Genomic DNA, 23,177 nt, shown 5'->3' on the forward strand with positions numbered 1-23,177 from the left:
GGAGGCCTATGAGCTCCAACTACAGAGCTTTGCCAGGTTTATAGCAGTAGGTATGTGTTTCTTTCTTAGGGGTGGGCTTTAAATCTGAACAGAAAGTTATTGGTAACGCTATAACATTCTTAACACTATTGCACGTATGGACACATCCTGAAAAAAAATAGAAGGCACAAAGTTGGGAGTGGGGAGGGAGAGGAGGGGGAGGAGGAGGAGAGGTGGATCTGGGAGGAGTCAGAGGGAGGTAGTGATGAGTATGATTTACATACATATTATTTTAATATATGCGTGAGATTCCCAAAAGTCAATAAAATACGTGAAAAAGTATTGTGTGCAGCCAGGCGCATTGGCACACACCTGTGATCCCAGCACTCTGGGAGGCAGAGGCAGGTGGATCTCTATGAGTTAGAGGCTAGCCTGGTCTACACAGTGAGTCCAAGACAGCCAAGACTACACAGAGAAACCCTGTCTCAAGAAAACATCAACAACAAAAGTATTGCGTGCTGAAGCTTCTCCTCTGTGCTGTATTAACATTAGAACATCTTCCCCTCACTGGCACTGCCTCTTGACACCTACTCTCTACTTTTTCACTCCTCCGCATCCCCTGTCTCAGCTGATGGCTTATCTGCTCTCTTCTTATAAAGTATCAGCTTCTTAAAGCTTCCACTAATGAGTGAGAACACACTGTATTTGCTTTCTTTGCCCGGTTGATTTCACTTTATACGTTTTCTGATCCTACCCATGTTGTCACAGATGAAAACAATGTTTAGACACCTTTCAAAAGCTTTCACGGGGGAAGAGCTCACTAGAGAGGTGTGGGTTTGGGGGAGGATCATGCAGAGAAGAGCGCAGAGTGGGATAAGGTGATGTTTGTATGTTTATCTTCCTGAGGTTGGCTTCACAGAGCACTGTCATTAATCTCCAGTTTCACCCTCATTCCTGCCCACGGTGGACGTTTGTCCCTTTTAAGTGATTGGATGCTATGCTATTGTATGCGTGATGTGGACATCACATCTTCCTCATCCCTCCTAAGATGGGCGGTTAGACGTGCTCCATTTCCTTGCTAATGTGAACCGTGTTGCAGTAAGCTTTGCAGGCGTGCAGATGGTTCTAGAAGATATGATTGCATATCCTTCTAGTGTGACTGCTGGACCCTTTGGTTCTGTTTGTAACTCTGAGCAGCCTCTGCTCTGCTCCCCACCACACACACCTTTGTGGCTGTACTAATTTCTATCCCCACTGGCATTGTGTGAGTTGCCCCTCCCCTTTCCCACAATATCACTGGCTTTTGTGATTTTTTTTTTCTTTCTGATAATAGCCACCCCAACTGGGGTGACAGGATACTTTATTATGGACACAATTTGCATTTTCTGGGCACTTAGAATTTTTTTCCATACACGTCTTGGCCATTTGTGTGCTTTCTTTTGATAGAGGTCCTTTCAAATAAATTTTCCTTTAAAAAATCAGATTTTTTCACTGTTTATTAAGTTCCTGATGTATTCTGAATATCACTTCCTTATCAGATAGATGGTGTGCAAACATCTCCTCCGATTCAGTAATTTATCTTGGTTGTGGTGATTGCTTCCTTTGGTGCAAAGGATGCTTTGTAGGTTGATACTACTACAATTTGAGTTTTGTTGCCTTTGTTTTTGGGGTGTAAGCCAAACAAACATTGTCTCCCCAACTTGTTAAATTTCTCCCATTCTCTTCCAGCAGGTTATTGTTTCTGAGCTAACATTTTGGCCATTGGTCCATTTTCAGTAAGGATGGAGGCCATGGCATCCCAGTGTGTGTCATCCCTCCCCAGCACCACTCTGTGCGAGGTTATCTTTGCTCCACAGCATATTTTTGGCAACTTTCTTGGGAATCAGTCGGTTGAAGATGGTAAGGTTGTTCCGCTGTACCGCATGCTATTGCCTGTCTGTCTATTTTATGACAATACTACTTCATTTGCCCTTTGATGGTAACATGCTCTGGTTCTTTGGGTTTACCATGTTTGGAAACTTAGATTTGCTGGACCTAGTTGAACGTTTCATTCATTCATTCATTCACTCATTCATTCATTCACCCATTCTCTCTTTCTTTCTAAAAAAGATTATTAGAATTTTTTTTGTATAGGTATGAGTGTATGTCTGTACACGCCCTGTGTGATTGGTGCGTGTAGAGGTCAAAAGGCTCCAGAACCCCTGCGGCTGGAGTTAAACATGGTGAACGCCTTTATTGAGTTAATTTTACAACAAAACACAAAAGAAAGAGACACACCTCATGAAATATTTTAAGAGTTCAAATGTTTTAAACTTTTTACGACTTTGAGTTGCTCATATGGCACACCTAAATTTTTCTTTTGGTCAAATCAGACAGAATAAAATCTAGTTAAAATGACTTTAAATAGCATCTATTTACTTACTTGTTTTATATGTATATATTAATTACACAAATTGAGATACTTTCAAACACATACATCATGTGTTAATCATGTCCTATAAATATCTTGATTCTCTACTCACTCCTCGTAACGTCATAACCCAAAGAAAACTCGATGTTGGTTACCCAAAACATCTAAACTGCCTGAGTCACACAATATGGAGTCATGCTGGGTAGCAACTCAGTGTGCCCTCCCAACACCACGGAAGCTGGAACACATGAGCACGGCATCTCAACTGACTAAGAGACACTGAGACTGTGCAGAGGATCAAAGTGACTCAGCATTTCATCTTACCTGGGGAGATGTGACTCAGCATTTCATGTTACCCAGGGAGATGTGACTCAGCATTTCATCTTACCTGGGGAGATGTGACTCAGCATTTCATCTTACCCAGGGAGACGTGACTCAGCATTTCATCTTACCTGGGGAGATGATCTGGGACTGAGCATGTGGGGCAAATGAAGCCACTGGAGTCCCAGAACACGTGAGATTGAGGCCAAAGATGAATCATCAAGTGTTGCGTGTGAGCTGGGCTCAGCTCATGATTGCTGGGTTTAGAAGCAGGAAGAGGGAGCCATGGCTCATAGTGCACCGCTGCTGTGGTAAGGGTGGAGAAAAACACTGTGAAGCTCCCAGAAAGCACACAGACCTTGATTTTGGCGCACTGTAATCCCCGCCACACTTCAAACCCACAGAAGCGACGGGGAGGAGATCTGTGTTCCTTTGTTCACAGCTGACCCATGAAGTGGTGTCCACGGTAGAAGGGGTGGTGAGTGGAGAAACCACGTGAGGCTCAGTACAAACTAGGTCCAGGACACTGCTTTGGAAGGAGGTGTGGAAGCCATTGTGTTTAACTGGGTTTTGTTCTCTGCAGGACTCAGATCCCTAGTAATGGCTGGCTAGGGGGCCGTTTGTGTTCTGTGTACTCCCTTTATAGGGAGGGAGACCCTGCAAGTCTGCGTGAGGAGACAGTACATTTCTCCTGTGGGAAGAAGGAGTCAACTCAGATAAAGGCTGAAGAGTTGAGATGTTGGACAAAGGCCATGGGTATGATAGTGGCTTCCCTACCCCACAGGGGACATTTGGGACCAGGAGTTTACCTCAACCAGGCAGAAGCATGGACCACACTGGGAACCCAACCACAGGCACAAATAATGTAGAACACAAACCTTAATAATATATTTATTTTTAATTTCATTTGTATGGGTCGTTTACCTGCATGTATGTCTGTGCATCACACGCATGCAGTGTCCACACAGGCCAGAAGAAGGCGTCATATCCTCTGGAACTGGATTTACAAACAGTTGTAAATTGCCATGTTGGTGCTGGACACCGAACCCAGGTCCTCTGGCGAGTAGCCAGTTTTTTTAACCACTGAGCCATCTTTCCAGGCTCTGAACATACACTTTAAAAAGTAGCCTTCTCAGGGAGAGATGCCTCAGCCATGAAGAGCACTGGCTGCTCTTTCAGAGGACCTGGATTCGATTCCCAGCACCCACACGGTGGCTCGCTACTGTCTGTATCTCCAGTTTCGGGGAATCTAACACCTTCTTTGGCCCACACCTGCACCAGGCACACTTGTGGTACGCAGACAGACATACAGCCCAAACACCCATACCCATATAAGAATAATCTTTTTTTGAAAAACCAGCCTTGTCTTCACTATTTTGATTTAGTATTTATTGAGGAGTGAATGAGAGTCTACGAAAGCAGAGAAGGAAAGAGAGAGGCAAGGAGAGAGAGGCAAATGTGCAAATCATGGAGGGTCCAAGCGAAAGGCTTGAGTTCTTTGGTCTGGTCTCAAGTCTGGGTTCATTTCCCATGGGCAGGCAGCAATGTCGTGTATTTAAACATCTCCCAACGTAGACTTCAGTTTCAATGCAACTTGACCGGCAGGCACCATTAGGGTGTTCACAGACTTCCTTGAGGTTGCCCCTGACTGCACATAAAAAAGAGTTATTGGGACTATTTACTTGACTGGATGAATTTTCACTTTGTACACAGGCTGAGGGGTGGGTCGCGTTGGGGGGAAAAATCATGTAAAGACACTCATTGTTACTTAAAAATCCGATGTCACAGAACATTTGGAAATTTCTTCTGGAGAAACCTGGCACTATTGGGTGCGTCTAAGTATCGGATGTCCAAGACCAAGCAGTGCTTTCTGCTTAGTGGATTTTAGGGCACGCACCCAGCACTTTATCCTTCCTACATTCTTTTTGGCAAAAATGAGCCTGGTCTGTGATATCATTTCTATACTGCTGATTTCTAAGAAGGCTCGTAGATAATTCTCTATGCATGATATGATATCATATTTACATATTTAACTTTCAGAAATGGAACTGGAAAATGGACGTAAAAGAAAATACACTCAAGAGCATTGGTAGAGAGATGGTTATTCTTGTGGGGGAAGGGAGGCATACACCCACATAGCACATGGACACAAATAGCCTCACTGTTATGTGTTCACTTTGATGCTACATCTCTCACTCTTTACTCTCTGCTGTTAGTTGCAGCTACATTCCTATTTTAGAAACCATTGCATTACGAGTGAGTCGTTCAAGCTCTTAAGAGGTACCCAAACCTACATGTTTGAAACAGCGGATAGTATTTGATTCATGGCCTAAGGTCTGACTGCTCCCGAGGCTAGCCACAGGCACTCTTATGCTTTCAGAAGTGTCTTATTCTGAGCAACAAAACCCATGCTTTGACAATTTCTTAAGCTTTTCATTAAGAGTTAGAGAAGTATCCAAGGCAGCATCTTTTGGGGGGGAGTTTTCTGGAACACAAAGGCTAATCTCCTCCCCTTCATTCTGTGCCAGTAAGCATTTTTTTAAAATTTGTTTTTATTCCCTCAGAATCTTATACATATATAATATGTTTTGATCAAATGCACCCCATTCCCTCCTTTTAAATGAATTTTTTAAGAATATCAATTCTTAAATTTCATCAAATCAGTGTGGGCTATTAAACCAAAGTGAACGGAAATTCAAATGCATTAAATTGATTTAACTCTTTGTGGTCCATATGGAAAATTACTTAATGGGCGAGAAGATCAAAAACTCATGCAATAAAGCCGGGCGTGGTGGTGCACGCCTTTAATCCCAGCACTCGGGAGGCAGAGACAGGCGGATCGCTGTGAGTTCAAGGCCAGCCTGGTCTACAGAATGAGTTCCAGGACAGCCAAGGCTACACAGAGAAACCCTGTCTCAAAAAACAAAAACAAAAAAAACCTCACGCAATAGCTCTTTTTATTTAAAACACAAATTGGAAAATAATTTGAAGAGTATGGTGTTAAATAACAAAATAATGGTCCTTTTAAGCCCTGAGCACTAGGTAGAAGCCAAGTGAAATCTGAATCGATTGATTCCCAGGTTTTGCCTCTCTACATTAGCCAACTACTGTAACTCCAGGTTCCCTTTCTCTTAGGCTGGCCCATCATAGCAAGAAGGTTCACCAGAGCTTAGAAGACTGAGGCAGAAGACCGCTGCTGAATCTCCAAGCATCTCTCCATCTCAGCACCCCCTGCCTCCTACCATGACTATGTCCTCGCCTGACCTCATCCTCGGGTGATGAATTAATTACTTGAGGGCGGGAATCATAGAACGCTCACCGTACCCCAGAGCCAGACTCGAGTCTTGGCACACAGAGAGAATCCAGGAAATGGCTGAGGAACGGTGGCTTGAGTTGCAGTAATTTCTATTCTGTGGCAAACGGGTGAGAGAACCGGCCGGCACCCTCAGTTCACATGCCTTGTGCTGCTTAGCTGTGCAGCTGGAGGCATAGAACGTTAAGCCCTTAAATTACAAAACCTCACGGGTTGGTGCCTCCTGTAGATGCCCAAGAATTGAAGTAACATCGGGTGGCATTTGTAAAAGCACTTCTAGCCTGGACCCCTGTCTTTTCCATTTGCTTCACATGCAAACTGAATCTCGATTCAGAACAAGTCCACAGATGATCCTGTCAAAACTCTGGTAGAGGAGGATACGGGCTTGAGGGAAAGGCAGCTCATCTCGTGTGACCTAGTGTTAGAGGTGATGAGGACAGAGCTGTAGCTTGTATTCTGAACCGTATTCAACTTCCCTATCTGCTTCCTCTCTGCTCCTCTCTCCTAACCTTACTTCCCAAAGCTGCCGTTGGTCTGCAAACGCCTACCCAAGGACTGTGGGAGAGGAGCCACCTTCCTAAGGCTTCTTTAACATCGTCTCTTACTCCATTTTGGCGATGAGTCATGGCTTTCCTATGTTCGTTTTGTAATATCACCGACCCTCTATTTTATTCGAATGGCAATGAGAACATGAATGTGAGGGGTGTGGGGATATAGCTCGGCTGCTAGAGTGCTTGCCTGGCGTGCGCGAGGGTTTGGTGCCCAGCATCACAGGCACTTGACCCATGCCTGGAATCCCAGCACTTGGGAGGGAGAGGCAGGGGGATCAGAAGCTCAGGGCCATCCTTGGCTAAATAGTAAGTTCAAGGGCTACAAGAAACCCTGCCACAAAACAAACAAACAAACAAACAAACAACCCAGAACAATAAACCCACAGACATACAAAAAACAAAACAGGTTTTCCAAATTTCAAGGTTCTTTTTTGTTTGTTTGTTTGTTTGTTTAATTAAAAAATTTTTTTGAGACAGGGTCTCATGCAGCAATCAAAGTTGAATAGTGCGCGACTTTACGGGGATCAAAGGTCATCAGATGACTTTGTTCTTCGTGTACTTGCTTTCCAGCACTGAGTCAGTGCATAGTAAATATCTATGATGCTAACTGGTTTGTTTTTAATCTCCATCTTCCTTCCATTTCTGTCTTTCCCTTTTCCATGTGGTATTTCCTGACTTGTGCTCTAAGCTGCCGCCCCCCCCACCCCCCCTCCCAGCACGAAGCACTGCAAACAAGTCAGCAGTAGGCAGTCTTTAATTGCACATCTTTAGAGAGGAAACTCGATTTATCAAGACAGTCACATCTCATCATGATATTTGTTTCATCAGTGTCTCTGTACATCTAAGGCACGCAGCCAAAGTGACTGAGGCGAAAGACAACTTCCTGCCGCTACCCCACCTCTGAAGGTCCTGCAGGTACCAGAGAAGATGAGAACGGGTCTCTTCTGCTGCAAAGCAATACGTGAGGGAGAGGAAAGCCAGGGGCTGGGCTGAGGCCTTCAGGCACAGGGTCAAGGCCAAGGAAGCAGGCACTTTACAGTGACCAGTTAGGAATGCTGTAGGCTGCGGCAAACCTCTCAAGGCCACAAGTCCCACCAGTGCCCCTGCCTAGACCTACAAAGCTTTTAGGCCAGTGGCTGAGATAAGCAACTTCTGCCTGCATATGAATCAGAGTTCCGAAAATGAGGATTTACTAGATTTATCCTCGTTTTAAAATTACCCAGATCAAGAAAGTCCTAGTAACTTGGTCCAATTAAAATCACACTTACAGTGGCTTGAAACATTCCCTGACCTCATTTTCTGTAAGCTACAGTTGGAGTGGAAAATGGATGGGCCACAGGTCTCTCCACCTGGGTCTTGTGGATTCCTGTGGGAACACCTTCTGGGGGCCATAGGTGACAGTCTAGTCTCTGAGCACTGTTTTCCCATCACCTGTCTGGCATTCTCCACTTACCCAAGCACCTACAACATTTATTTTGGTACCTGGTAGAACTTGGCTCATAAAGAGAGCGGTAAAGCCGAGGACAGCAATCTTCATGGTGGAAGAAGAAGGCGGCTGCCTGAGCTTGCTTCCGGGAGGCAGCGAAGACTTCTGCCTGTGGCTTGCTGGCATCAGTGGGATGTCTTTGTCTGGACAATGAGTGTCCCTCTGTACCTCATTAGGGATGTTCGCAGATGGCAGTGTTCTGCAGAGTGACCTCCATGGGAAGACTGAGAGCCTTTGCTCACTGGCTTCACTGAGGATGCGGTTGCGTGCGGGTTTTGATCAGAAAACCTTGTTAAAAAAAGGAACATGGTCTCCAAACATTTTGGCTACAGATGAAAGTTCGTAATCACACGGGCATCTGTAATAAGTTCCAGTGGGTGAGGTTCTGCTAGGGACCCGCTGGCTCACTAAGTGACTAGATACTTGGTTACTGAGTATTTCCCAGAATTATTAAGACTTGCTAATAATTCATCGTCCACCCAGTTTTTGGTTTGACCTTCCACGGTGCTCTCTCTGCTGACCCTGGACAGTTTACCACATCACACATGGGTTTGCTTCCAACACTAACTTATGAAATTTTTGCTTTGGGAAAACGGCATGTTGAATTTAGTCTTAAGGCTTTTGTTATCAAAGGAACAATGCAGGTACTGAAATGCCACTGTGTGAGAGGGAAAGCAGGAGACCCGGATTTGAGTTCTAAGTCTCTAGGTCAGCTAGTGTCTTGAGATATAGGCATAGGCAGGGAAAAAAAATGGCTTCCTTAAACACCAACACGACCTCTATAGCCCCTGATCTCTTGATTCTGCATGAGAAGATTCTTAGTCACAGCTGTGTGACAATCAATGGAGAGAGTTGGTTTTAAAGGCACTTGTCTCAAAGGCTATACTGTGTGATACACTACACCTTCTGTGACAAGATTTTTTGTTTGTTTGTTTTATTTTACTGGGGGAGGAGAGGGATTTTGGTGCATGATTTGTAAATCATAGACATTCAATAAAAGTTTTTTAAAAAGGCGCTTGTCCCTATTCTAAGAAGTTTATTGGTTTTTAGGTGGATCGAGAATTCTGGGGGCCAATAATATAGGGCAGTATGGGCAAGCAGCAGGAGTCCTCCGCTCTGCTGGGGCGTGCAGCAGGGCATACAAAGACATTCGAGTTATTTTACATCCTTAGCAATTCGTAACCTGTAAAACCTGCTTAAGCGGAAAAAAAAAGTTACATGCTGAATCTGAAACCCGGAAAGATACCCCCCACACAGGGCAATAATCCTAGAACAGGATGTGCGCTTTGTTCATATCTCAATGATGAAGTGTTCCGGACCCGTTCTTATGCGGTCAAGCAGGGGGTGGGAAGCTCCACAGGACGGCCCTCACCAACAGGATGTCCTTTAGTCCAAATGCAATTAAGTTGGAAAGCAAGAAGGGGAAGGAAATGAAAGAGTGAAACAGATATTTGAAAACCAAACAACATGTTTCTAAATAATATAACCAAGAAAGAAACGTATAGTAGAACTTAATTTGCATTTTGAGCGGAAGGTAAGTGAACCAAAGCACACCATATCTGCGTCAGCGTGAAGAGTGTGGGTATGGCCTTGAATGTTAGATAACAAGGAAGCCCAAGAAGACAGAGGAGAACAGAAAACCAGGCTCAAGGCAGGACACAAGGAGAAGGGAGCAGTAAAGGAAACCATGAGGGTGGATGAACCAGAAAATGGAAAACAGCGAGACCGAGAGTTGACTCTTTTGAAAGTCCAAACAATGAGTAAAACTAAATACAAAACGCAAATGACTAAAATCAGGAATAAAATGGAAAATAATACTAAGGACAAATGTGGCCCATATAGGCATTGCTTGTAAGAAATGAACACTTTCCTGTGATGCAAATGCTGTGTATGAGTAGACATACACGGAGTTACTAACAATAGTATTCTTTTAAAGCACTTGGAGCTCGTAAGGACATTTTTAATATAGCTTCTTAAACACCAGGATTAAGAGAAAGAAAGGTGTTTAGGAAGAGTATCTGGGCTCATGGTAACCCACAGACCTCCAGCGTCTTTAGAGATGTGTGGCTGCTCTAACACCATGTGCAAGAAGCTGCCGTGTTCTCATGGGCAGGAAGCTCAGGTGTCTGGTTCTCACTCTGTGTTGAACCCCAGCCACATTCTGCCTACACTGATGACATTTAATCTCCATCAACTGCTTGAGGTTTAGACTTAACTGTAGAGTTTCTGGTTCTTCCGGATGTGAGAACTGAACAGAACATTCCACAATCTTATCCTAAAGCACACAGACTATCTTGCATCAAGGCCCCAGAGAAAGAAAAATAGTCCTTTCAGGGAGAACATTTCAGGAGCCCTCTAGTAACAGGTGGCAAAGTCACATTTCTTTTTGTATAGTGTTTATTCTTCTCTCAGAAGTTTTTGTTGTTGTTTGGTCTTTAAAGTGCATTTCAGCTGTACAAAATAATGGTGAGACATCCATGCAATAACATACTTTGCTTATGTTCACTGCCCTTACATTTCTCTTTTTTTCTTCCCTTTCTTTTTTATAACAGGCCTTTTAAAAAAATCTCCATGTCTTGTTTATTACTATTTAATGACATCATCATCATCATCATTATTATCATTATTATTATATTGTGTATCTGCTTATTTGCATGTTAGGTATCCAAGGATGTCAGATAACCTCAGGTTGGAGTTACAGGTGATTTTGAGCCATCTGATATAAGGTCTGGCAACCAAACCAGGGTCCTTTGCAAGAGTAGCAAGTGCTCTTAAGTGTCGAGCCATCTCCTCAGTTTCTAATTTAGTTCTTCTTTAGAAGCACGTGAAAGAGCACATGGGATAATTATCTTCCAGAGTTTGTCCCATCGTTTTCCTTTAAGTAACGTGACTTCATTCTCCTTTACGGTCACTGTCTCTATAAGCTACACTCTCTGAGTACATCCATCGGCTGATAGACATCATACCAGTTACTTTCCCGTTGCTGCGATAAATACACCATAGGCAGAAGCAACTTACAGAAGGGAGAGTGCCAGAGAGATAAAAAAAAAAAAAAACATCACTGCAGGGGCATAGCAGCAAGCCCCGCCCCACCCCACCCCCACTCCCCCACCCCCCACCCCCCCACCCCTCCCCTCCGGCCCCCAACAAGAGGCGGAGTGTTCACAACCTTCCACTGCAAGCAGGGAAACAGAGGGAACTGGAAGCTTTAAACTGAGAGGCTTTAGAACTCTCAGAATCCTCCCCCTAGTTAAGTACTTAGGGATGTCCTTCATAAATCTCCCACCCACCCCCAAACAGCGCCATCATCCGGGCACAAGGTGTTCAAACACCTAAGTCTAAGAGGGCATTTCTCATTTAAACCATCACGAATACCTAGGCTGGTCCCTTGGCTAGTATGAAGAGCCTATGATAGACGTGTGTACGCAGGCATCAACAGCATACGCTGGGTTTGATTCCTCTTGACATCTAACTATAGCTGGATCACGTGGTAGCTCTATTTTTTTTGGCTTTCTGAGGCCCCACTATGCTGAGATCCATCACCAATTTAAATTCTTAACCACAGTCTATAAATATCACCCCTGTGCCTCCCTGAACCCTCTCCAGCCTTGCTTCTTCGTTTTTTTATTGCTGTTCTTGGTGTGGATGGCATTCTGACTGTGATGCCAAAGGAGTTTCAATTTGCATTTTCCTGATGGCTAAAGATGTTGAACATTTCTTCATGTAATTATTGGGCACAGTCAACTATTTTGAAAAGTGTCTACTCAGTTCTCATGCCCATTTTTAGTAATCAGATTGTTTCTTCTTCTGGTGTTAACCTTTTTGCATTTTAAAATATATTCTGGTTATCAATCCTCTGATTAGTGAATTTCTGGATTCAAAGGATTTTTTTTTGGTCCGCCCTGCATATTTTTTCTTGCACTGTGGTGGTACATGAATACCATTAATCCCATCACTCAGGAAACAAAGGCGTGTGAATCTCTGAGTTCGAGGCCAGCCTGATCTACAGAAGAGTTCCAGAACAGCCAGGGCTGCCCAGAGAAATCCTGTCTCAAAAAAAATTTTTTTTTTTATTTTGCAGGAGTTGGTCCTTTTCTTCCACCACATGGGGTCCTAGGGACTGAACTCAAATTATGAGGGTTGGATGCCAACCACCTTTGCTTGCTGAGCCATCTCACCAGCCTCAAGGTTTTTTCTTCATTTCAGAAATTGATTCCTTTGCTATGCAGAAGGTTTTTAATTAGATGCAAGTCCACATGTCAATTCTTATTATTTCCTAGTTAGTGTCCTGTTTAGAAGTATGCCTCTTCCCGTGCCAATATTATTATTATTTACCCACATACTTGTTTTTAGAAATGCCATGTGATACATTGAGGTGACTCTGAGAGGCAGGCTTCTGGGTCCACTCTTCAGCGTGTGGAGATCTCAGCTTCCCAGGTAGCTCTGTGTGGCTTTATGGGTCTTCCATTTTATTATCTTTTTAATTTGTCTACATGCTGACTTTGTTCAGCATTTTATAGTTTTCTTTGCACTGTTTTCTTATTTCCTTAGGTTTATTCTCATGTACTTCTCTCTGTCTCTCTCTGTCTCTCTCTGTCTCTGTCTCTCTCTCTCTCTCTCTCTCTCTCTCTCTCTCTCTCTCTCTCTCTCTTTGGCAAGGTAGAGTAGGGGTGTGGCCTTTATTCTTAAAAATTTTTCCCAGTAAATCCATATACAGTGAAAATCTGTTAGTTTTGTATCCTGCTATTTGCTGAAGTAATGATTTATATTATGATTGTTTGCTTGTTTGTTTAGTGTGTCTGCATGTGTGTAGGTTCCAGTGATATGAGGAGGTCAGAGGGTAACTGTGACCCAGAGATTCAACTCAGGTTGTCACAGTTGGCAACAGGCACCTCTATCTGCTGAATCATTTTATTGGCACTTTCCCTAAGGTTTTGAGGGAAACCACAGGTTATCTATTTGATATCCTTTTGTCATATAAATCCAAACACTCATACCTAGAAGCCTCCCTCTTAGGACTGTTTTCACTGTATTTTATATTATATTTCATTTCCATTTTCCTTTGACTCTGGAAACTTAATTTCTCATTTTTTCAATGACATTTTTTGAGGGTATAATTGTAATCCCCATATATTTAAATTTTTCTGTAACTTTCTCTTGTTTATTTTTAGCTTAATTCAGTTATGATTCAATAAAATGCAAGAAATCGCCTTTTTGGTATGTGTTCAGATCTGATTAATGGTTAAAGACAGTGTCTGTTTACAAAAAAGGTTCATGAGCTGATGAAAACAATTTGTATTCTGGGACTATTGAGTAGGATGTTCTATGGATGTTTGTTAAGTTCTTTTCATATGGTGTTTAACTTCAGGGTTACCTTGCTAATTGCGTTGCTTGGATATCCTATGAAAGAGAGGAATTAAAATCTCTCACTAAAAAAAATAAAAAAATAAAAAATAAATAAAATAAAATCTCTCACTAGTATTGTATTGAGCCTATTTCGTGATTTATGCCCAATGTGCTTTTTTAAAGTTGTATAGTCTGACATCATTTGAATATATGATGCTACAGATGTACACACACACACACACACACACACACACACACACACACACTTCACACCTTCTTGTCCAATAGTTCTATCAATATGTGATGACTGTCTTTATTTGTTCTGACTGATTTTGCCTTGAAGACTGCTGGATTAGTTATAAATATGGTTTCTTCTGCTTGATTTTGTCTTTGGCTTACCTGGATACAATGTTCCATTCTTTCCATGTTCAGTCTGAGAATATCTTAATAAGTCAGGTGAGTTTCTTGCAGGCAGCAAGGTGTTGAAAGTTATTTATTTAAAAAAAATCAAATCAACCACTTTACATCTTTTAACTGGATAATACAGACCATTTATGTTCAAGGTTATTATTAAAAGGTATGTACTAGGTTTTTTTTTTTAGTTTTTCTTTGTTCTTCTTCTTATTTATGCTCATTCCTTTTCCTTCATTCATCTTGGAAGTTTAATGTTTCACTCAGTCATTTGTGGCTTCCTCCCAATTCCCAGTTGCTTGACTACTCTTCTAGCATACTTACCTTTTCCCATGTGCTTATGGTTGTGCTTGACTTATTTTTCTTTTGCATCTAGATTCCTTCCAGTATTATATGTGATACTGGTTTAGTGGTTATAAATTTCTTAGTTTGTGTTTATTTTGGAAAGTCTTTACTTTTTGTTCAGTTTTGAAGCTTAGCTCTTTAGAATATAGTATTTTGGTTTGGCAGTCATTTTCCAGCAGTGCCTGAACCACAGCCTGCCATGCTCTCTGGAGCGTTATAACCTCTGGTGAGAAATCAGGTGCTGTTTATGATCGCTTTGTCTTTATCTGTGACTTGGATTTTCCTCATAGTAGATTTAAATTTTCTCCTTTGTCTTTTTTTTTTAACTATAATGTGTCCTGGTGTGGTTCTTTTTTTTTTTTTTTAAGTCATGTCTAGTTGGACTTGAAATTCTTCTCATATCTGGAAAGTATCTTGTTAGCTTTTTTTTTTTTCAAGACAGGGTTTCTCTGTACTACCTTGGCAGTCCTAGGCTCACTTTGTAGACCAGGCTGGCCTTGAACTCACAACGATCCACCTGCCTCTGCCTCCCGGGATTAAAGGCTGGGATTAAAGGCTAAATTTTTGAACAATTATTAAAAACCACTATTAGATATAGCTCATGTGCAGGTTTTATGTGGGTATAAAGTTACTTGTTTAGCTAAATTCCAAGATTAACATGGTAAAGATAAACTTCGCTAATCATTTTTATTCAGTGGTACAGTTGCTTTTGTGTCCTATCTGTAATAAGTGAATGTTTCTGTTTCTTCACACCATTTCTAATGTTGAGTAGGGCTAGTGTTTCAGGTTTGGGACATTTGGTCTCTAGTGGTGTGTGGGGTTTCTTTCTTTCTTTCTTTCTTTCTTTCTTCTTCTTCTTCTTCTTGTTTCTTTCTTTCTTTCTTCTTCTTCTTGTTCTTTTCTTTCTTTCTTTCTTTCTTTCTTTCTTTCTTTCTTTCTTTCTTCTTTCTTTTCAGCACACTTGCATACTAGCTGTCTCAGACAAAATGCTTGTTCATTCTTCTGATCTAATTTTGTCTGGCTTGATTTTCTTATCAGTTTTTAGGCATTGTTTGTGTACTTTGGATACTAGACTTTCATTAGACATTTTATAAAGACTTCCTTCCAAGCCCATCCCTTCTCTTTACATCTTTTTTTTTTTGAGACAGGGTCTCTCTGTGTTAGCCTTGGCTGTCCTAGACTCGCTTTGTAGACCAGGCTGGCCTCGAACTCATAGCAATCCATCTGCCTCTGACTCCTGAGTGCTGGGATTAAAAGCGTGCACCACCACACCCGGCTCTTTACATCTTAAGAGTGCCTTCCACATAAGAAAAGTTGTTCATTTTAATGAATTCTAAGTTGTTAATTCTGTCTTTTATAGGTCATGCTTTTGGAGTTGCATTTTTTAAAAAAAAGTCAATGCCAAATCTTAAGTAAGCTAGATATAGTCCAACATTCTTTTCTAGGATCACACCACTTTGTGTTTTATGTTGAGCAATACAATCGATCTTAATGGAATTTCTCTGACAGTTATTGGATATGTCTTTAGATACACAGTTCTAAATGTAGGCTTCAAGCTTTTCTATAGCACTATTTGTTGAGAAATGTATTATTCTTTTCCATTGAGTTACCTTTGGTTTTAGTAAAAATTTAAAGAAAGCAACCATTTTTGTGTAAGTCTACACATGGGATTTTCATCTTCTTCTATTGATGCATTGATTTGCTCTTTTGTGATATATCTTAATTATTGTAGATTTATATTACAGTAAGTACTGGTTAGGTATTTTTTTAAAACCTTGTCCTTTCCATTATCAATTGTATTGGCTAATTTGAATCTACTATTTTTTTCCTCCATTGAGGTATTGCCACATTTTTGCTCTCTTGTGTGTCTGAAGATTTCATGTGGGAGAATAAGTTATCCTCTGTTGGTTAGGCTCTGCTAGCCAAGAGCAAACCACAGACCAGGACCATCATAAAAAGCTCTGGGTCTGCCATTCTCCAAGACTCTGATGCCAAACGTCTCTACATCTTCACTCCACGAACCTGTCAGTCATGAGACTCTATCTTCTCTATGCTCTACTCTTCCTCTTGGGTCTCTTACCTCCAGGTAAGTTGGTGGCTAATTATAGGGGATCTTTAGTTTAAAAAGTCTCTCTGGAAGGTCAGAAAGTAATTCACCTCACAGTTTCAGAAACTCAGTATCAGCAGCTCTACTAAGATTGTGACAGGATAAAATAGACATACAGTGCCATTAACCCAGATGTCAAGTGAGGTCACAGTGTGCTGTATGCGGTCTTTGTGTCTCTGGATTCCTTGGGAATCATGGAGGTTTCTTCATGGATGCTTGGATCTTCTAGGACAACTGCAGCAGCGTCTATGACAACACTCACCTTCTCAAAAGAGAAGATGAAACCTCATCAAGGAGAGGTAATGTCGAATGAGGGCCAGAAAGACTTGGGAATTTTATGAGGAGAAACAAGCATCCAAAATGAATAGTATTTCAAAGCAAGTGAAAAGTCAGAACCCTTGTTGGACAAGAAGTTAGCAAGGGAATTTCCTGGCTTTGTAAGATGGGTCAACATATATATATAACCAACAAAACCCAAGGTAACACACTTTGTGAAAGTTATCATATATGAAAAATGCATTGAAAAGTTACCTGTGAGATGAGAAGAGAAAAAGAACGACAGACGAGTAATAAGCAAAGACCAAGTTGTAATGTCTTGGTGCATAGTAGGTCTATATATGGTAAGCAAGAGTGTAAAGAATGGGGAATGGCTACCAAAAGTTAGTAGGCTGAGCATGAATTATGTGACTTTTGAAAAGATACCATAATAAATCCAAAGAACAAAGAGGAAAGGAGATAATAAACACAAGAAACAAAGGAAACAAAAGATCAGCAAAACAAAACAGGTTTGTTGAAAGAACAGTATATTTCATAGTAATCTGGTAATATTGATCAAGAAAAAGATTTGATCATAATTAAAATAGATCTTTCATGAGCGTTGACATCACAATAGGTGTTCCCAAGACTCAAACAAAATTTGGAAGGTTTATTATAAATGTGGGTAATATATTCCATCTCCTCTTGTATACTTAGGGCTCTGCCTGTTACAGTTCATTATATCAGTGATTTTACATTAGTCATATTCCTACTGGGAATCATCATCAAGATACATATATGTTATTGATTATCTGATCTTTAAAGAAAAAGAGCATGCCCTTGCTTTTGTTGTTCTATTTTGTAGGAAACACCTTAAAACCATGACCTGTAGTGTTAATCTTGAAATCAATCCTTTTCATTCCCCTTTAAATATCCCCACCAAACATTCTCCCAGCTCTCATTTTCTCCCTGCACAAATCAGTCATCATTAACTTACTTTGCCTGCTGGCAGAATTTCCAAAGTCAGCCCCTCCCTTCTTCAAAATATGCCAAACCCACCCATTCTGTTCCAGGAGAGAAGCTGTACTTGATCTCAGTCAACCTCACTGATGGCTCCTCCTCAGCTTCTGCCATGGCTTCCTCATCCTCTCTGGTGATTCTTCTTGGCAGGGAGCCCCAGGGCTCAGTTCCTGGCCCTCTTCCCTAGCCTACATCCATGCCCTTGCGAAGGGTCTTGGCTAGTCTCATTCCTTCAAATTCTCTATTGGGCTTTTCCTTAGAACTCCAGGCTTGGCATAAACGATCCAATGGCGCACCTGCTGTCTCAATTTAGATGTTTGATTTCAAAATCAATATGTCTAAAATAGAGCTCACTGTGGTCTCTCAAATTCCTCCATATTCTACAACCATAGTGCTGTGGCTGCCATGTCAGGGGTAATCCTTGAATCTCCATCTATCCTCAGGGATTTCCCATTGCTGTACCTCAGAGGGGCTCTGTTGGGGTTCCTGTCTCTCACTCCATTTGGGGTATCAGGCCTCATACCCAGAGTGTGTCCTGTCTCTGCCCTGTCATCAGAGCATGTTAGTCTCTACTTGTGCATTAGTAACTAAAGAGAGAGGGTTTTTTTTTCTCAGCCTCTGTGTTTCTTTTACAGGGGTGGATGTTTTGATCTTAATAGTCTACAGTTAAACTGGGCGTGGTGGCGCACGCCTTTAATCCCAGCACTTGGGAGGCAGAGGCAGGCGGACCTCTGTGGGTTCGAGGCCAGCCTGGTCGACAAAGTGAGTCTAGGACAGCCAGGGCTACACAGAGAAACCCTAGCTCAAAAAACAAAAACAAGCAAAAAATCAAACAACAACAAAAAGTTAAGACCTCTAATTGTAATGTCCCCCGCACCCCTGCCACATATAGTTCTCTTACTTGCCTGATGAATTCTCACTAGAAGGTCAGCTAGTGACTGAGACCCTGAGATGCTAAAAAAAAAAAAAAAAAAAAAAAATCACACTCCACCTTCAGATGGATGTTTGTTTGAAATTTAGGGCTCTCTTCTCATCCCCGCCAATGGCAGCTGCTTCTTTCTCATGACACACAAGCACACATGAAAACATCTGCCGTGTCTTCACTGCTCAGTCAGCTTTCACTGAGACCCAGCTCCTGCCTGCAGTGAGCATGAAAGCCCAGGATCTATTTTTCAAAGCACTAGCCAACTTGTGCTCTTTCTTAGGAAAAGAACAATTGCTTTTGTAATGTTTAGTATCATAAACTGAGTAGCATTTGTTTCTAGTCTTTCCAGATCTACAAATGTTGAAGAACAGATTAATACAACCAATTTATTGATATTAACTGGCATACACAGTGAGTTCCAGGATAGCCAGGGCTACACAAAGAAACCCTGTCTCAAAACAAACAAACAAACAAACAAACAAAAACCCAAAAGACAAAAAACAAAACAAAACAAAACAAAAAGTCCAAAACAAAACAAACAAAAGTGTCCCAGAGTTTTTGCTATCTTATATTTGCTCTTACTGTTCATGATTAATTGCTTTTTATGTAGTATCTCTTGATTTGTTGGGTTTATACTTCTCCGAGACTTACGATTGAAATCTCTGTAAGTGTTGATCCTCTTACTCGTTCCTTCCTTTTGTGACTTGCTATCGTTATGTCAGTCTTTTGGTTTTAGTGCTGCCTCCTGCTAACATTGTAGAATTTGTCATTGACATTTTGCTCGTCTTTTCAGCATTTTCTTCTGTCGTTTATATTCTTCACACTTGCATATAGAAAGCTATCATCTATAATATTTTCACGGGTTTTTAATGCCACCCCCGACACACGGCACACACAGAAAACTGGCAATCTATGACTTAAGATGCATTTAACCACTGATGTAAATAAATACTTCAGGGCTAAACACGGAGAGAAAGAAGCAGCTTCCGCCTCTTTCTAAGCTTGGTGGAGTGATTCCATCAAGATGCAGAGTAAAACACTGACCTCCCTGGTGCACACCTGTAATCCCAGCACCTGAAAAAACAAAAACAAAAAGATGCTGGCCTTCATCCCACTCTCATACACAAGCTACATATAACAATTGCCTACCCAAAGTATTCCCGTGAGGGCTCAAGGGCCATTTAAGGAGCACAGTGGAGCAAACGGGAAAGAAAGTCTCATTATCCACACATAGACGGCTTCTGTGAGATTGGCATCCATAGACCACAAGAGATAACGACGAACAAAGAGGAAAGACTGAAGTTACTGTACAGGCCGCACTCATGATCCCGAGGCAGTCGGCTCTACAGAGACACCGCGGTGTTTTGACTTTGGGGTACCCGATAATCAAGCCTCCCAGGGAGATGGAAACGGGGAGATGAGGCTTACTCTAGCCATTTCTACAAAGAAGTAGGCACTGTTGATTCACACCAGGACTGGAGCTACCAACCTAGGCAGGACCCTGAGCACCAGTGCTGCAAACGCTCCCGCTCGACCCAGTACCAGGACCCAGCGGTTTCTTACTAGTTCCACTCACGCCTCAGATGCTGAGCCCTGTGTATACTGAGCTACTTCACAGGCAGAGTGCGTGAACCAGCAGCTCTCCGCACCTGCCTACGTCCCAGTTACCAAATCAGTGAACTCACTCACGCACCGGAGCCTAGAGCCACTGTGGCCATGTGCACCAGTGGTCAAAGTCTGCATGAAATTCAAAACCTAGAGTCACTGCTGTAAGGAGCTAACTTAGACCCTAGGTCCAGAGCCAACTTCTCTCAGCGTTTATTAGCACCGCAGGCGCCAGCTCGGTCACATAGCCTCATCTAATGGGAACACCATGGTTCTACAATACAAACTAACCATAGTGAACCTCATGCTCTATAACATCATAAGTATATATCAATTACATAATAGAATAGGAATATTAACTTAGTGTAGACTACACTGCAACACGCTACTCCTACAATGTTTTCCCATGAAAACTCAATTCTGCCCTATCAAAAGAGAGGGGGAGGGGGGAAGAAGGTGAGAAAAAGTGAGATCAGTACACAGTAAGATAACTGCCCTATGTGTCACGAGGGGAGATGAAGTACGACCTACCGTCACATCAGAGACGCATCTTCACCCTTTGCACGGCCCATAAGCCTCGTACAAGGTGCATCCTTTTTTTTTTTTTTTTTTTTTTTTGAGACAGGGTTTCTCTGTGTGGCCTTAGCTGTTCTGGACTTGCTTTGTAGACCAGGGTGGCCTTGAACTCACAGCAATCCACCTGCCTCTGCCTCCCGAGTACTGGGATTAAAGGCGTGCGCCACCACACCCGGCCGTGGATCCTATTTTTAATATTACCTGACTTTTTCTGATATCCAGCCATCCAGCCAGCCAGCCAGCTATCTACCCATCAAGCCTTTCCTGAAAAAACTTAGTCCGGGGACTCGGCCCTTGGTGTCCTGTGTGTCCATTGTCCTGCATGTGGATTTCGTTTTTGTTTTCGTGACCTCAGGGAGCAATCTCTGTCCATCGTCTCAAGTCCATTCCCCGGGGCATATTTGATTCATTGCTGTATTATTTCATTCAAAACATTTGCCACTTTTTGAATCACCTCATTATTCCAGCTGGTTTTGGTGGGGATTTTGTGTGTGTGTGTGTATGTGTGTGTGTGTGTGTGTGTGTGTGTGTGTGTGTGTGTGTGTGTGTGTATGTGTATGCGCGCATGCTCCTGTGCATGTTTTTACTGTGGTTAGATTTATCCATTGACTGTAATGTCTTTGTAATAAGGAAAGCTTTATGGCATTTGTATTGCTCTATTATCATGAAGAAAATAGTTCTGTGAGTGAACAGCGAGAATTTGCTAACGTTCTGTTTGAAGGAGTGAAGCGATGAGGAAGCCAGCACATTTAGGGCATCTATTTTGTCTCTACTCTTCTTGTTTCAGTCTGATATTTATAATACAGTAACTTCTGAGGCTTTAGCTAGACTTTTCATGTGTTTATAAGAAAACCAAGGAGCAAGTTGGACATCAGTGAGCTGTTGAGAGAAGAGGGCGTGGGGTGGGGCCGGTGTGAGGGAGCTGCTCAGGGAGCTTTGGTCTGGCTCCTTTTCCTCACAGAGAGGCGCTCAGGCTTGCAGTGTTATGTCCTCACGTGGCAGGACCGCTGGGCTTTGACATTCATGCGTGCACGGGGCTCACTGCTTCCTGGTTTCTTCTCTGCAGTCAGAAGTGGTCTAGGTGCCTCTGAGGCGCACTGCATGGGTCTGGAGGGCACTTGCAGAAGAGACATTTGCAAACTGACAGAAGATGAAATCGGTGCTTGCCGGAGAAGATGGAAATGCTGCAGGTTTTGGTGGATTCTCCTGCCGATTCCAACTCCGGTTATCTTTTCAGACTATCAAGAACCCGTCAAGAGCAAAATAAAATAAAACCGCGGTAAACAGGGTGAGGACAGCTCACGCCGCTGTCTAAAGCAACGCAATCTTCACGTGGGGCACTTCCAGCTCCTTAACCACATTCCATTCAGCTTGCCAATAAAATTCAACATTGATTCCAAATGCGCCCAGCTATCATTTCTTTATGATATTTCCAAATTTAAGTAAAATATTTAAATACAAGAACCATTGGACTAGAGAAATTGCTGCTCTTCCAGAGGACCTGAGGCCAGTTCCCAGGGGCCACTTATTACCTCACAACTATCTCTACCTCCATATCTAGGGAATCCAGCACCCTTTTCTGACTCCACAGGCACCAAATATGCACATGGTATATATGTACAGGAGGCTAAACACAAATACCCATAAAAAAACCAAGAATAATTTTTAAAATGCCATTTCCAAGCAAGGCAGTTGTGGTGCACGCCTTTAATCCCAGCACTTGGAAGGTAGAGGCAGGTGGGTCTGTGAGTTCGGGGCCAGCCTGGTGTACAGAGTGAGTTCTAGGACAGCCAGGGCTACAAAGAGAAACTCTGTCTCGAAAAAAACAATAAAAATTAAAACTGCTTTTTCCAAGCATAATAGAAACTCAACAGACTAGCAACTGGCAACAATGAAGATCAAATTATAAAACAAAGATAAATACACACAAACAGGACAAATAAATTAAAAGACAGGAGGGTTCCCAGACCATGGCAGAGCAGAGAGAAAGACATTGGTAGGGAGAGGGGAGAGGACTGGAGTAAGGTTAGAAGAAAAGAACCTGGGATACGGGCTGGAGAAATGGCTCAGCGGTTAAGAGCACTGCCTGCTCTTCCAAAGGTCCTGAGTTCAATTCCCGGCAACCACATGGTGGCTCACAGCCATCTACAATGAGATCTGGTGCCCTCTTCTGGCGTGCAGGCAAAACACTGTGTAATTAATAAATAAATTAATTAAAAAAGTAAAAAATTTTTAAAAATTTTTTGTCATATATGTATATGAAACTGTCAAAAGCAAATGTAGTCAATTAAAAAAAACAAGGAAACACACAAGAAAAAAAAGTATTTAAAAAAAAAAAGAACCTGGAATAATACTTTAAGTTTATGAGATGTAATCAGAACATATGAAAGCAAAAGAGAAAGCAGAGAGGGGGAGGGAGGGGGAGAGGGAGGGAACGAGGCGGGAGAGACCGAAAGCTAATAGGAGAGGCAACTTTGATGCCAGCACTTGAGAGGCAGAGGCAAGCTGATCTCTGTGAGTGAGTCCA

General features: G+C 42.2%; 1 protein-coding gene across 1 annotated transcript; it reads left to right on the top strand.

Annotated features, from left to right (window-relative positions):
- Positions 1 to 16,193: 16,193 nt before the first annotated feature.
- Positions 16,194 to 21,922, top strand: LOC311588946 (beta-defensin 109-like; the record flags this gene model as incomplete). Its single annotated transcript, XM_084767057.1, has 2 exons — positions 16,194 to 16,248; positions 21,717 to 21,922. The coding sequence occupies 2 exons, from the start codon at positions 16,194 to 16,196 to the stop codon at positions 21,920 to 21,922; spliced, it is 261 nt and encodes an 86-aa protein (XP_084623183.1).
- Positions 21,923 to 23,177: the final 1,255 nt, after the last annotated feature.

The sequence above is a fragment of the Acomys minous genome, assembly GCF_964271855.1.
Source record: "Acomys minous genome assembly, chromosome: 18".
In the NCBI taxonomy this organism is placed as follows: Eukaryota; Metazoa; Chordata; class Mammalia; order Rodentia; family Muridae; genus Acomys; species Acomys minous.